Here is a 15748-nt window from a genome sequence, read left to right as displayed (position 1 = left end):
TATTTTTTTATCAGGTTTGGATTTGTTTCCAGGATTCCCGGGACACAGCCCCAAAGTTTAGAAAGAAAACATTTCGGAAAATTAGCAAACCTCAGACAGATCAGAGTTTCCATTAAAGCTGCATCCTCTTTTCCTGCTCTTTCCTGCATCCTTCTTTCCTTTCTCATAACAACTCACATGTAGCAAATAATAAATCTCATATCCACAGATACATAGATGTCCTGACCATTTACAGAATTATCCCTGTTATGATTAGCCCCCCTTTCAGCCAATCGCAACCATTTCAGCACTAATTGAAGCCAATGCTTCTTTGTGCTTCTCAGCTTCATTCAGCATCCACTATCTTCGCATTACTTCTTTTGAAAAATAAGCTTAAAAATTGCATAACATACTGGACAGTTAGTGTCCTCCTTCAAGTGTGTAGTTGGCTTTAAATAGAAATATCTTGGAGGCATGTCCTCCCTAACAGCTGGCGTTGTCACGACTAAACATAAGAGGCCAATACAAGAGGCCATAATTATAAATTGAGCATTAAATCCACCTATAATTTGTCTGATGAGGGAAAGAACCGCACTTTTTATTTACATGATGCAAAGTCTATATTGATTGCACACCACTTTCCTACATAACATACACATGTTTTCTCAGACTGAATACAGCCACTTGGGGCGTAGTACACCTGGCTGTATAAGGATTTGTAATGCGTCTCTGTCACCTTAGATTATTCTGTCATCTTTCTGAACTGCTAGACTATCACACTGTGTGGGTGTGTGTGTGTGTGTGTGTGTGTGTGTGCAAGTGGAGACTGAGATAGAATGGACAATACTGTGCAAAAGTCAGAGATCACCCTGTATTAAATTAGTTTCCTATCAAAATGGGTACTAAGAGACAGCTCTTGATTTTCAGGATAAATTTCTGAGCGGGGTATTCACTTACATAAGGAAGGGAAAAATGTAATTATTAGTAATGGATATTCATAAATTGGTATTCCAAACAATCACAGAACATCTAAATCTATCATTTTTGAGAGTGAAGAGAAATGCAACCAAGTCTCCCTTTATTTCAGAAGAATGGAAGCTGTGATAAAGAAAAGAGTGGGTACACCAACAGTTTCACTGTTACTTAATGGTTATTTTGTGTGGAACTAAAGTCAAAGTCTCTGACCGTTTGCTCAGTAATGTATTTTTGTATGTGTGTGTGTTTGTATGTGTCTGTGTCTCTAGATGTTGTCCACTATTGTACAGTTTTTTTTTTTGGTTTTCTTTTTGTTCCATATATTGTAGATGTTCAGATAGTTCTCCTTTTCTCCTCCATTTCCTCTCTGTGGTGTTCTCCCTGGTTTAGAGAGTTCTCTAAGGAACGAGAAAAGGCAAAGGCTCGTGGAGATTTCCAGAAGCTCCGGGAGAAGCAGCAACTGGAGGAGGATCTGAAGGGCTACCTGGACTGGATCACACAAGCAGAAGACATAGACCCAGAGAACGATGATGAGGGACTGGACGATGACAAACCCAGAAACCGTAAGTACAGCACAGGGTGCCACTGGCGGAGTTGGATCAGAAACATTTGTGTATGATTATATATGTTTGTGTGAGTGTATGTTTTTGTGTCTATGTGAGAACTATGTGAGCGTACATTTTCTTTCATAAAAATGATGCGTATTTGTACAACAATATATTTATTACTGCATAATATTAATAATAATATCATTTATTCCCTGTGTTCAGTGAGTGTCTGCAGACTTTGTGTATGTTCCTGGGGAACTCCTCAGGATCTCTCTTGCTACTCTAGCTACTCTCTTGGTAACTCTCTATAGCTACTCTCTTGGCAACAGGATAAAACTATGGATATGAAAACTGAATTTTAAAAAAGTTACACTCAGCTCAGCGCAAGGTGTTGTTGAGTGAGGTACAGTTACTATCAAGTGAGCATCACCAATGACTTAATATGTTTTTCTTTTTCGTTTTTTTTATTTTTATTATTACTATTGGATCACAGTCTTGTGCTTATTGATACTTATAATAATATACACTATATAAACAAAAGTACTGGGACAGACCACATAATCATGGAATTCAAATGTTTCATTCTGTCCAATTGCAACAGGTGTTTAAAATCAGGCACATCGTGCATTCTGGCTTAACCGTATTTTTTTGAAAGGTCAGTTCCAAAGACCTCACTAGATTCAATCATGGTCCTGTAGGTGCAACAGGTCAGTTTATGAAATATTTTCTCTTCTAGATATTCCATGATCAACTTTGAGTAGTATTATTAAAAATTTGACAAGTTTAGGAACCACAGCAAATCATCCACAAAGTAGCAGACCTCATAAATTTACCCAAAAAGACCCACAGTCCATAAAATATATCATAAAAGCACCTGCAGGTGTAATGTGGAAGTGTCCCAATAATTTTTTTCTGCATAATTTGGAACGCCTAGAAATGTCATGTCTTTGATTATTTCAAAGCAGTTTCAACTTACGAAGCAGTTGAATTGTTGAGGCAGTTAGAGCAGCTCTAGATTTACACACACATACTCCAGAGGCTGCAAATGGTGTGACCACTGGAAAGCAACTTCTTGTCACTGCCATACCCAGCACTGACTACGGATACAAGTGAGGTGTCACTGTTAGACACTTTTAACAATACACAAGGAGTGAAAAAGCATGTCTGACCCTTGACTCACACCAACAAGTGCTGAGCACACAGCCATGAATGAAAGCACATGAAATAATGTGAATTCTAAGGAGTGTCTATAGATAACATGAGATTATGACTAGAAAAAAAAAACAGCAGGTCTTGAATCTGGGGCAGCAGAGGTCTCTGTGCTGTAATATAGAGAAATAAAAATTGCTACAGAAAATTTAAAAATTGAGAAAAAAATGTTTTTATACATTGAAAAATTGCATTATACCAAAGTTCAGTTATGAGGCAAAGAGATTAATTCTTGAAATGAAACTGTTCCTTTTACCCACATGGTCCTGGGCATGCGGCCTTAGCCTCTGTCTAATCTGTTTCTTCTGCAATAGTTTTAACTGATTTACCTATGCCTTCGACAAGCCATCCAGGAATTACAAGCATAATCAAAGTGGCTACCAGGTTCAAACAATCCGAACCCAAGTTCTGAGCCTGTCTGGCACAGACCTCTGTCCTGGCATTAACTTTTCTGGGCATTTCCCTGTGCAGGATGGCGCCGTACCCTCTGCTATGAGGTGAGTGGCTTTAGCTGGCATGTATAATGAATGGCCAGCCATGTCTCTTCTCGTAACTCATGGTGGCCACATGGTGGCCATATGTCGGGCAGCTCTCTGAGCTGAAATTCTTCTGCTGGAGTGATTTTGCTGGAGTAGCTTGTCTGGACTGGCTCAGTTCTTTCTGCCACAGGGGCCCTGAAGCCCACTCGCCAAACCTTGTATCGCCAGCTGTTTGTTAGTGGACCCAACTGAGCAGCTCTGCACCCTTGATCAAGGTGCCAGCAGTGCAGCAATACATCTGAACCCATATGTTCAACTGTGTGCTTATGACCTGTGAGGCATGAAAAGATGGTGCATTTTCATGTAGCAAGAATTTGCTTAACCACCTTTTTATGGTTATGGGGCATAGTACATCCTGTCTCTGAATCCTTACATCTGTGATTCCCTCGCTCTATTCCAAGATTTTATATCTCTTCTTCTCTAATGTGAATGACTCAGTTCACTGAAGTCCTGGAGAGTTGGAATTTAGTGCTGTTTGAGGCATGTTTACGTGAGAATATTAGGTCGACTGCATTTGGAGACGCATATAATATCTGAAATGAGGTCGAGAAATTCTAGTTCTCACAGTATAGCCAATTTTGGATTTTAGATTTAATAATTACTGTGTCTAAAGGTCCAGACACATACACACACACACACACACCTGGAGCCACAAGCAGCTATCTAAACACCTTCTGAGCTTTGGGTGGGGGTTGAGAAATATGAATGTTGAGGGAGGAGACAGCACCGAAACAGCAACCTTCTAATGCCCTGTTCTGTAACCTTAGCTCTTTTAAATTAGCTCCCACATTAAGAGAGACATGTGCACCAGCTTGTGGAACTGGTGCTGAGTATTTATACTGAGCGATCACTGGATTAGGAACTCCTACCTTGTATCTACACTCATTGTCAATTTTATCAGCTCCACTGACCACACAGGAGCACACAGTTCTACAATTAGTCTGTATCCACCTGTCCTTCTATAGTCAGGACCTCCACAAGACCACCACATGATCCCCACACACCCTAACCCCCTGGGTGGAGCTGATAAAATGGACAATGAGTGTAGATACAAGGTAGGAGTTCCTAGCCCAGTGATCACTCAGTGCATGTAAGAAGCACCATGTTGCCTGGAAAACATTCAAACTGGAATGCAGGCTCAGAAAGGCTAAAGATTTGTGAATGAATGTTGAATTACAGTGTGTATGATAAAATCTGTACTTTATTTTTTAAAAGGAGGAGAACAGAAAAAAAAGGGCTTTATGCCTTAGCATTAAAGGCTTTGTTGGTGTAGTGGCTGGGTTAGTAGCACTTGATCTTGATATTTGACAGGCCGGTTATGTCAGCTCTGGACATGAGTCATGAACGGCTGCAGGAGGGAGATGAGTGGAGCTGGAGGCTTTACACTGCTGTTCAGGAACATTCACAGCCAGTTTGAAGAATCAGCTGCTAATGGCTATTTATTCATGACACATAACGAGTTGAAATATGATTAATAGCATGAACTGGACATTTCTGGAATTGGCAAAGTTAAGCCGTCCTTGTTGCACTATATATATGTATATGATTTTCGGTTGCACACACACCGCTTGTGTCACATTTCAAAGGAAATAAGATGGGATCTTCTGAAGCAGCTGCACATGAGCCTAAGATCTCTATATCTAATGACAAATGTGAGCTAGTGCAGTAATAAAGCACCCAGGGACTGGGACGTGGATCAGTGGGACGGCATTCTCTGGTGTGACAGTGTCATGAGACACAAAAACACATACAGTGTTCTCATGGCTGTTAAATCCTTACAGCAATGTTCCATTGTTCAAGCCTTTCTCAGGTTTAGTAGCATTTATAGCAGCAAGCTTGGAAAAACTTCTTTTTATTAACGTTCATTTCCAAAGGATTATTACTGTGTTGTTCAAAGAAATGACATGGAAATGCAGGAATTAATGTGGTGTTATTTTAACAATGATTGCTGTTTGGTTGTTTTGGATTATTTATGTGTTATATGTTAATGCTGACTTTGTTCAGTGTGTGTGTGTGTGTGTGTGTGTGTGTGTGTGTGTATACAAATGTATGTTTGTGCTCCTTAGGTTTATTTTTGACTCTGGCCTGTGAGAGCCTGAGAGAGGGACAGGCTCAGCCCTTCACTGAGAATGGATGGGAAAAGTAATGCTGGCAAAGTTTGTTTCTGTGAATTGTGGGGACATAACTTAGACCTCCATTAATGTTGTGGAGACTTTCCCTTAATTTAACCACAGATACTACCAGCCTAACACGAACCCTACTTTAACACGTTTTCTACTTCAAATTTAATTATTTACATAGTGGGAAGAGAAAATAAGGAAGTCCTTACAGTGAGTGTGTGTGTAAACAGCAGGTTTTGGTCCCAGCAGCATGGTATAACTGTACCACACACACACTTTCAAATCTGATTAAAGGGGCTTGGATAGGAGAAAGAGAAGAGAAAGCAGTTGAGATGTTACAGGACCTCAGTGACACCAGCCTAGCATCAGCACTGTGATAGCAGCAACAGAAGAAGCAGTGTGCAGACTCGCCATCTAGAGGCCCAGTGATGAACTGCTTCTCATTTCTCTCTCTCTCTCTCTCTCTCTCTCTCTCTCTCTCTCTCTGATAAGTTAACAATAAGTTCATCCTCATTAATGGAAGTATGTGTCTGAGACACATTTGAAGGCATCAGTAATTTCTTTCACCCCAGTTTTTTCGGGTATATTCATATTCTTTAACTCCTATAACAAAAGAGTGACTGGGTCTGGGAAAGGAACATGGACCTGTGCACAGACACATCAGGATTGTCTACTACTGCACCTCCAGCACTCATCTGGAACTCAACCACAGCTGCCCTTACTGGCAGTGGTTTTTCTTCGGCCGTTTTGTGCGAGGTTTTTGTTTCATACAACTTTGTCTACAAATATTAGTACGATTCTAATATCGTAGCCTTACCAACCCCATTCAAGTTATCTCAGGACTTTTGAAGGTAAATATAGAGATTCCTGAGTGGTCCTTGCAGGTTTTCAGTTGCTGTTTGGGTGTGTGTGTACAAACACAGCTTTTTTAGGGACTTTTCAGCAGCTCCTCTTTGTTTGTTGTATTGTTGGAGAATGTATGGTTACATTTAAACAGAACAGTAAAAAGTTTGTGTAAGTAATGTCTGTATCTGAATGTATGCGTGAGAGCGTGTGTTGTGGTCTCAGTTGTGGCCTTCTTCTGTTGTTTCCAGGGAAGAATCGTCGTTTACAGTACTTTCGTGGAGCAGTGAAGAAAAAAGCGGCTGTACTTTGTAAGGCGTGTGCGTCTGCATGGCAATTACTCTTTACTGAACGAAACCTGTAAATGGCCTCGAACCTTAACCCTGACTCCTCCCCACAGCCCTGACTCCAGACCACTATGGAGATGCAACCTTTGGTGAAAATAGCCCTTGAAAAGGAGAGTCTCCTCTGAAGTAGCAGGGTTATGAGGGAGTGAAAGGGTTATCACCCCCACCCCTTGCCCCCTTTAGTATTACCTTAGTAATATACCTGCAGTCACAATTAATATTCACAATCATGACAGAGCTGTAGTGTCATGTTCTGAATATTACCTTGTTCTGATGACCCTTTATTTGTTTAAGGCTTTTTTTTTTTGTAGTTCTGATTTTGTTTGCCATATTGGTAGTTGGACCTTGCGCATGTTTACCTTTGGATTACTTTTCTCGCATTTATAATTACACCTTCCTGGCAGTGTTGCCCTTTATTTCCTTATTTTCTGTGCATGAAATGTGCATATATATTCCTTTTTGTTTTTGCTGCACATACACCATGGGTAAATTGGTGTTTTGGTGATTCATATAATGTTTACTCAATGGTTTGTACAGATGTTGTTTATTTATATGACTTTTAGTCACTGACAATCCAACTAAGGTATCTTTATAGTACATTCATGATTTATGGGACTGGGGTTTACAAACTTTTCCAGAAAGTGACCTGAAATGGATGTTAAGAACACTATGAGACCCCAAACCATTTAACCCTGTTAATTTTAGAAAACAGTCACAAAGAATTTTAAGTAACATTTGGCCTTAAGTTTTCCCCTTTATCTAGTTTATGTTTCATAGTTAATAACATGGTATTTTCATCAGGGTTTCACTACACTATAAAAATAAAGGTTACAAAGGGTTATTTGAGCAATGTCATAGAAGAACCCCATTTGTTTTGTTAAAGAACCGTGTTTCTTTAAATGCTAAGCACCACTTAATAGACCTCCATGAATATTTCACATTATTGTAGTTACTGACAGATATAAGTATGAATTAAAATGAAAATAGCAGCTTAATTTGCTTTAAAACTGACAATTGTATTAAATTGACGGAAAAACCCGAGCTCGCTACGGAAATTCTTGAACGCGACCGTGACGTCACTGGTGGACAACAGCTGAACAACGCCACGGTAAAACACCGCTATGACCGACTGTTATGACAGTATCTAGCTAAATAACCAACATTATTCATGACAATAGCCTAGCAATAAGCTAAACTCAAATGTAGAGGTACCGTTATTCTTGTAAATGTGATCGAAGTCGAACTCGAACTCATCCGACACTATAAACCTCCGTAATGCAGCTACGTAGCCGAGTATAATCTGAGCCACCGAGTTTAGCGAGTCAAGCTAACGTTAACTAACACCAACTAAAACAGGCGAAGTGAGTGTCCTTACCCTGTTTACCTCCATGTTACAGAGGCTCTTGAACACCTTTCGTTGGTGTCCTTACATGCCCATATTGTTGGAAAAGCGCCAGTGAAATGAGCTACAGATAACGGAGTGAGCGGATGGTCCTTTCCAAAGTGCCCGTTTAAAGTTGACAAATTTAGTCCATTTTCTGGATATTTTGGGATCTTTGGGCCATTTGTTCACAGATGTCTCACTGTACATTGAATGATTGCAGCCAAAAACAACACACCTTTTCGTCATTTTGCATTAAATTAAGTGCAGCTTCTAGAGTGTTGTCCACCATCTACGTCACAGGCAAGACGCCTATTAGAGTTCCCCAACACCGTTGGGGGGGGCAACGGTCTTTTAAACCTTATTCCTTCAATTAGTAAGAAATAACATGTTTTCTGACTGTCACTAGATAACTAACACTAGATAGGAACTCAAATTCCACTGAATTTATTTGTTTGACACTTTCATATCGCTGGTGCTTAGCCTTTAAAAGATGTGTAAATGTGAAGAACCTTTTAAAAGTTCAAAAATCCATCACTCGATCTTAAGTTTCTTTATCCATTTAAATATTATTAGCAAAAATGTTTTTTTATCAAACCAAAAGTGGCTCTTATATTGCATCGATCAAATAACCTTTTGTGACACCCTTATTTTTAAAAGTGCATATTTTGGGCATCAGATTAAACAAATATTAACATATCGGTCGTGTTGTTGTGGGCACTACATTTTCCTCTAATATTTCCCAACATACAGAAGTAAACCTCTAGCCCACCAGCAACCAGTCTAGTCTGAAGTCATGGTTCATGTAATGGAGCCAGGATGGAGTCTGTTGGAGATGGTGAAAACTCCATTGCTGTTATTATTGAAATAGGATGCCTTCTGAGCTATAATCCATAATCCATGTTCACATGTCTATTTTCCAAATCCTCTTACTGATTTACTGTCGCAGGCAGTTTTTATTATCAGTCTGTATGTGTGCCACCTGTAAATGTTCTGATTAACTGACCCTTCACAAGGCTCCTCTCCAACATGTGCCTCATTTAAAAAGCAAAAAAAAAAGAATATATTTGTTAATGGTTGTGACATCACAACTATATTGAATTCATACTACTTTGAAGCTTAATGTTGTTAAATGAATGAAATGAACCTTGTGCAGTTTTATACGCATACAATGGGCCCATTTAAAGACTTAAAAGCGTACAAAAACACTAGTAGTTCTTATTACACAATGAAACATTGGTAGCAGTTGATTTTGGAAAGATTTCTGTATTAGACATTGTTAGATGGGGGTTGGAAGTGGTATAAGACTGAAAACAAACTCCAGATATTGCTCAGAGATTTTAAATGTAACAATAGATGGAATGGTGATATAGATGGAGAGCGTGGGGGAAATAATGTTAAGTGGTCTAGGTAGAGTGAAAATATCTATGATATCACCTGGGTGTGTTGTTAATATCCATTGTACTGAATAGAGCCGGACAATCTGGTCAAACCCAGTGAGGTACCTGTAGACAGAGCTCACAGTTCCTCCTGCATAGGGCTCTGTCCACTAAGCCTGGTTCTAACTATAGGCTCTGATCTAGTTCAGGCCTTGATCTCTGGAGAGAGCTGTTCCTGTTCAACAGTGACGTGTCTTTTTAGGTCCAATGGCTGCAGCTAATGAGACTGTCATATGCATTACACTGATCTCTCTCATCTGAAATAATCAGACATTAACGTATTTTAACCCTGTCCTAAATGAAGCGTTGAGTCTATCAGTGAACATTGCCTCAAACATTCATTTTTGTGCAGGTCAGGAGTGCGGCGAGTCGTCTGTAAAATTATATTTTAAGGCATTTTACATTTTATTTTACTAATATTTAATTAACATTTCAATATGCTTTTAAAATGTATTAATGTAACTATTTCCTAATTCATTTCAGATTTCAATTCCTAACATTTCAGCTGTAGATGTTGAGGGAGGAGTCATAGCTGTTACATTCACTATTGATGTGGACATTAAGGACATTTGGAGAGTATATCTTCGCTGTAGTGATGGTTTGGAGTCTTTACCCAGGACTCGTTGGTACTTCAAAGCATAGCGTGGTGTACTGTGAAGAGTTTGGTGTGTTCTCCCTGTGTCTGTGTGGGTTTCCTCCGGGTGCTCCAGTTTCCTCTCACGGTCCAAAAACACATGTTGGTAGGTGGATTGGCAACTCAAAAGTGGCCGTAGGTGTGAGTGAATGTGTGAGTATGTGTCGCCCTGCTAAGGACTGGCGCCCCCTCCAGGGTGTGTTCCCATCTTGTGTTCAGTGATTCCAGCTAAGCTCCGGACCCACCGCGACCCTGAATTGGAAAACCAGTTATAGACAATGAATGAATGTCATGGTAACGATTGTACAATTGAGTGGATGGATGCTATTTCTCTCAAAAACCTTATTCAGCAGTAACAATGACTTTGCAAACTCTTAAACAGAGAAACATGAAAAGATAATAATTGGATTGATTTGTTATGTGTGAATGAAGCATGTATTACAATGCCTATGCTCTGCTCTGCTTAGAGACCCCCACAAGCATGTACAGAGAGGTTTCATCAGTGCCTGCATGTGACTGGCTTTTGATTTACCCTTCTGCTGATGGTAACAAATGAGCCGCCAAAGTTTTCAGGCCTTTATTGTTTTTCCTTCTGTGCTGTTTGAAGCATTTCCCTTTAATTTGGTTTAATAACCATTTAGGCCATGTTTTAAAAGAATAGATAACACTTGCTAATGTTGCTAACAATGAATTTAGTAAGCCGCAATTAGCATGATGTCATTTGCCTCAAGCGTGATGCCCTTTGCTTTGACTTATGTCTTTTTGTTTTCTCTCATTGTTAGCATCATTAGCTTGTTTATGACAGGAATATACACTTTAAATGAAACCTAAAAGAGCTGTTTCTTAGAGGTTTAGTCTTAGATCTGCCTGTGTAAGATGTGATTTGGTGGCGGATCCTGGTTACTCTGGGTGTAAAACTGCTCATCTGGTTCCCCTGTAAGTGCTGAGTTATTCCCCTCACACACACACAGACACACACTAAGACAGAGTACTGAGAGAATGCCCCCAGACGACTCCAAACTGCAGATAAAGAGAGGAGTCTTGCTGTCCATGCCATTACTCCTACCCATAAAAGATTAAAGATTTTGTTACATATTATCCTAAGTACAGCACATCTGCACCCCACAGGGAAGAGAACAGCAGGTACCTGTTTGTATGATAAAGTAAAAGAAGATCCTCACTCAACTCTGTGGATAATTTGCTTGCTTTTATTGTCAAAGGGACTCATGTGTCCTGTTCATCTCACTTTAGCCTAGTCATAAACGTGATACTTATTCTCAGTCACACAACTGTATGGATACTTTTTGTCCCTGTTTAAAGAGGTAAATAGAATTTTTTTGTATGGGGATTTTTTTTTCAATATAAAGGAGTTGTATTTTACAGTCTAAACTCTGCATGCCACATCTGCAGCTTTAATCATTTAATCCAAATACATAGAAATATAGTAGTATAAAATGATAAAATGGTGGCACGGTGGTGCAGCAGGTAGTGTCGCCGTCACACAGCTCCAGGGACCTGGAGGTTGTGGGTTCGTGTCCCGCTCCGGTGACTGTCTGTGAGGAGTTTGGTGTGTTCTCCCTGTGTCTGCGTGGGTTTCCACTGGGTGCTCCAGTTTCCTCCCACCATCCAAAAACACACGTTGGTAGGTGGATTGGCGACTCAAAAGTGTCCGTGTGTCTGTGTCGCCCTGTGAAGGACTGGCGCCCCCTCCAGGGTGTGTTCCTGCCTTGCACCCAGTGATTCCGGGTAGGCTTCGGACACACCATGACCCTCAACTGTGACCCTGAAGTATAGTATTAATGCCAACTGCCCATTGATGTCTGCTCTCTGGGTTGTATGCAATAAATTGTGTGCCTCTGGAAAATTAAATAATTTGCTGAATAAAAACACAGCACACAGCACCTCACTTTAGTGCACAGTTATAGTTTATTTGCTTTAAAACAAAGAGGGGAAAAAGCTTATAGTGAGTTGTGTGCAAAAGTAATGTTTTATTGTAGGTATTTTATTGTATTTTTTATTTTCCATTATTATATATTTTGGAATAATTTAGGAAAATCAAAAAAAGAAAAAAAAAACAATATTTGACCAGAGGTGTCCAAACAATTGTATAAAGCTATAAGGTGCCTGGTGCTTTTACAAAAGTCCAAGGAAATGCTTTAAAGATGTTTTCCGTAGTAATCCACCATATGCCACAGATGCTGCAGGCACAGGGGAGGCTGAAAAATGTGAGGGAATTACTTTAAGATCAGAAGTGATACAGGGCAGGTGGAGAAGGGTCAAATAATTGTAATGTGGTTACATCCAGCTTATGATAAACATCATCTCCCCATTGGTAAATCTCTCTGTCTCTCTCTCACACACACAGTGAGTATTCCAGCGAGCGAGAATGAGTCGGTGAACACTGATAATGCTCCAGCTGGAGACATGGAGGGAGAAACCTGCTGTACTCGCCTAGCGTAAGTGCTTGTGCTTTACTTTCTCTTTCTGTTCCTCTGTATCTCTCTCTCTCTCTCTCTCTCTCTCTCTCTCTCTCTCTCTCTCTCTCTCCCCCTCTATCTATTGTCTATCTCCTTCCTGTGTTCTTTTGGCATCTTGTGTTGTCTCCCTTCTCTCTTTCTCATCACTTATTTTTGATTTCTGAAAATCCTTGGCTCTATTTCCCCAAACTTTGAGACAATATGAATATGATGTGAACATGAATACCATGAAGTTGGAAACTGAAAGAGACAAAGACACTGTAAAAAAACATTATAGATGCTCTGTACTGTATGTTGTATATTCTTTATTATTATTGAGCTGCAAATGGGGACATTGAGGGAGAAATCAATGAACTTTTAACATTGTTCTGTGTTGTTTAAAGCAGTTTTTTGATCTGCACAAAAGTAAACCTTCGGAATTAAAATCCTGCAAAAATAGATAGTAGGAATGATACGAATGCTGAAATATGGTTGTTGATGCCACACTTATAGTCTGTTCTTTGACTAATAACTACGTCCTGACGGCTAGCGCTTACTGGGAGTTGTTATTATGTGAGGAACCCTTACAATAATAATAAAAAAAAACAGGCTCCAAAGTCATATTAACCTTGGACCTTGGATACAGGATACAAATATGTTTACTTTCGGTTTAGGTTGTGCCCTGCAGTCCACAAATATACTGTAAAACCATAAACGGAGATCTTTTGGAATAACTGCACTTGAATCTATGTTCCCCAGTGGGATATATAACATCACTAGCACTGGGCTGTGTTCGTTGGAATTGTGTCTGATTCAAAAATAATCTTCCAACATGACACTGTGTCTGACCTCACTAATGCTTTTGCTGCTGAACGCAATCAAATCCTCACATAGATGTTGCTACATCTACTGTATAACCTTCCCACAATAGTAACAAAGGGGGTGCAAAGTTCTGCGCCCCCCACCCCTCTGTTATTTTTTTATTTTTTCAGAGGAATTCAGATCTTCAGACATCTGGTCCCTAACAGATCTGACTAGAATGGAACATTTCACTTCAAACCACTTTATTTACATCTGAATGATACAATTATGCAAATTTGTGGATTCTCTTTTAAGTGTGGATATCAACTGCCCAAAATGAAAACAACGGAACATTTCCTCTCTTTCATTTCCTCTCGCTCTCTCAGTGCAAATCATCCCTTTGACTGTGATGAGCTTTTTGTGGTTTGTTACCCACTTGTTTTGTTACTCTTCTTTGCTCTCTCTCTCTCTCTCTCTCTCTCTCTCTCTCTCTCTCTCTCTCTCTCTCTCTCTCTGTGCACTACTTCTCTGTGAGTGCTGTTCAGCTGCTTCCTCAGCCAGGTATAGGCTCAAAGGGAGTGCTACCTCAGTCATGGTCTTAGTGATTGGGTGTGGGTCTATATGTGGTGATGTAGGAGCTGCTGACAGCACCTTTCTGTCTATCTCCTTGGAGATGATGTCTTCCATGATGTCATGTCTTTGTTCTGTTTGTATAATCCATTCTGTTTTTCGTTCCAGAAATAGGATCTCCAAATCCAAGTTCAGGTTAGTACATGTTCTCACTGTCTGAAGGCATGGTTTGCCGCCTGATGCCCTCCTCAAAGCTCTTCATGTTTGCGTGTTTGTTTCACTGTGTACTGTACGTCCATTTTGTATGTTGTGCTCTTTCTGTTGTGTCCTGATCACAGTGCCACAGTTACTAAGGTTTCCCTTTGATTCATTCTTTTTTTATATCAGGCTCTCTGCTTTAATATTTTGACTTGAACTGATATAACAATGGTACAGTTGTAAGCAAATGTTTGCAGCCCTGATCAAATGACATGATTTGTTGATTTTCAAAGTGAAAGCACCATATCCTCAAGAGAACACACTTATATGCACAAAATTACAGTTTATTCAAAGCACATCTGGAGTCTGCCAGAAATGTATGTGTGGTGTAAATCTAACGCTGCCTGTATTTCAACAAACATCATCCAGGCAACAGCATCATGTTGTGGAGATGCTTTTTTCACTGGGGTATGGTCATATTGTTATAAACAAAGTACAGACTGATCCAAATAAGATCTACTAATCCTGCAGGTAATTTTATAATGTTCTAGTAAGTGACAAATACTGAGGTACTGAGAAAACCTCAGCTCATTTCGGTCATTAGTTTTGCTGCAGTCGCTACCAGAATCTACTCCATTCTGATTAACAGAAATATGTTGAGGAAACTTGAAGTAGAACTAATTTCTAGATTGAACAAACATATAGAAGTGTGATTATATACAAAAATAGTGTCGCAGTCACACAGCTCCAGGGACCTGGAGGTTGTGGGTTTGATTCCCCCTCTGGGTGACTGTCTGTGAGGAGTTTGGTGTGTTCTCCCTGTGTCTGCGTGGGTTTCCTCCGGGTGACTGTCTGTGAGGAGTTTGGTGTGTTCTCCCTGTCTCTGCGTGGGTTTCCTCTGGGTGACTGTCTGTGAGGAGTGTGGTGTGTTCTCCCTGTGTCTGCGTGGGGTTTCCTCCGGGTGACTGTCTGTGAGGAGTGTGGTGTCTTCTCCCTTGTGTCTGCGTGGGTTTCCTCCGGGTGACTGTCTGTGAGGTGTGTGGTGTGTTCTCCCTGTGTCTGTGTGGATTTCCTCCGGGTGACTGTCTGTGAGGAGTGTGGCGTGTTCTCCCTGTGTCTGCGTGGGTTTCCTCCGGGTGACTGTCTGTGAGGAGTGTGGTGTGTTCTCCCTGTGTCTGCGTGGGTTTCCTCCGTGTGCTTCCTCCCACGGTCCAAAAACACACATTGGTAGGTGGATTGGCGACTCAAAAGTGTTCGTAGGTGTGAACGTGTGAGTGTGTGTGTGTGTGTTTCGCCCTGTAAAGGACTGGTGCCCCCTCCCCTCTTGCGCCCAATGATTCCAGGTAGGCTCTGGACCCACCGCGACCCTGAACCGGATAAGCGCTTACAGATAATGAAATGAGATAATATACAGAGAACCTATTGAATGCCCCATACTGCAAGACATCCATATTTAATCCGCTAAAAAACTAAAGCTTGGCTGAAACCTCACTTTTCACCTGGGAAGTGACCCCATGCACAAGCCAAAAGCAACACGGGAGTGGTTAAACAACTAAATGGTTGCTAAAAGCTATAACAGATTTACAAAGGTTATTGCAGGAAAAGATGGTTCATGCAGGAGTTGAATAGTTATGGAAAGTAGTATTTAACAAAATGTGCCCTTGAACACATTGGTTTGCAGTAAAAACAATGGCTGTAACAATCTGTCA

General features: G+C 40.4%; 1 protein-coding gene across 9 annotated transcripts in view; it reads left to right on the top strand.

Moving 5' to 3' along the window:
- The window catches only part of cacna1c (calcium channel, voltage-dependent, L type, alpha 1C subunit), a 230128-nt gene that overhangs the window by 174803 nt on the left and 39577 nt on the right, over positions 1–15748 (top strand). For 8 of the 9 annotated variants that reach the window (XM_066667051.1, XM_066667049.1, XM_066667047.1 and 5 more), the window contains 3 exons: positions 1345–1517; positions 12380–12470; positions 14010–14036. In XM_066667051.1, coding sequence (XP_066523148.1) covers positions 1345–1517; positions 12380–12470; positions 14010–14036 — 291 coding nt within the window. The remainder of the gene's footprint in view (positions 1–1344; positions 1518–12379; positions 12471–14009; positions 14037–15748) is intronic. The other variant, XM_066667054.1, reaches the window with a different exon arrangement.

This window comes from Hoplias malabaricus, chromosome 4 (genome assembly GCF_029633855.1).
Source record: "Hoplias malabaricus isolate fHopMal1 chromosome 4, fHopMal1.hap1, whole genome shotgun sequence".
Taxonomy (NCBI): Eukaryota; Metazoa; Chordata; class Actinopteri; order Characiformes; family Erythrinidae; genus Hoplias; species Hoplias malabaricus.
This window is presented reverse-complemented; position numbering and strand designations above follow the sequence as displayed.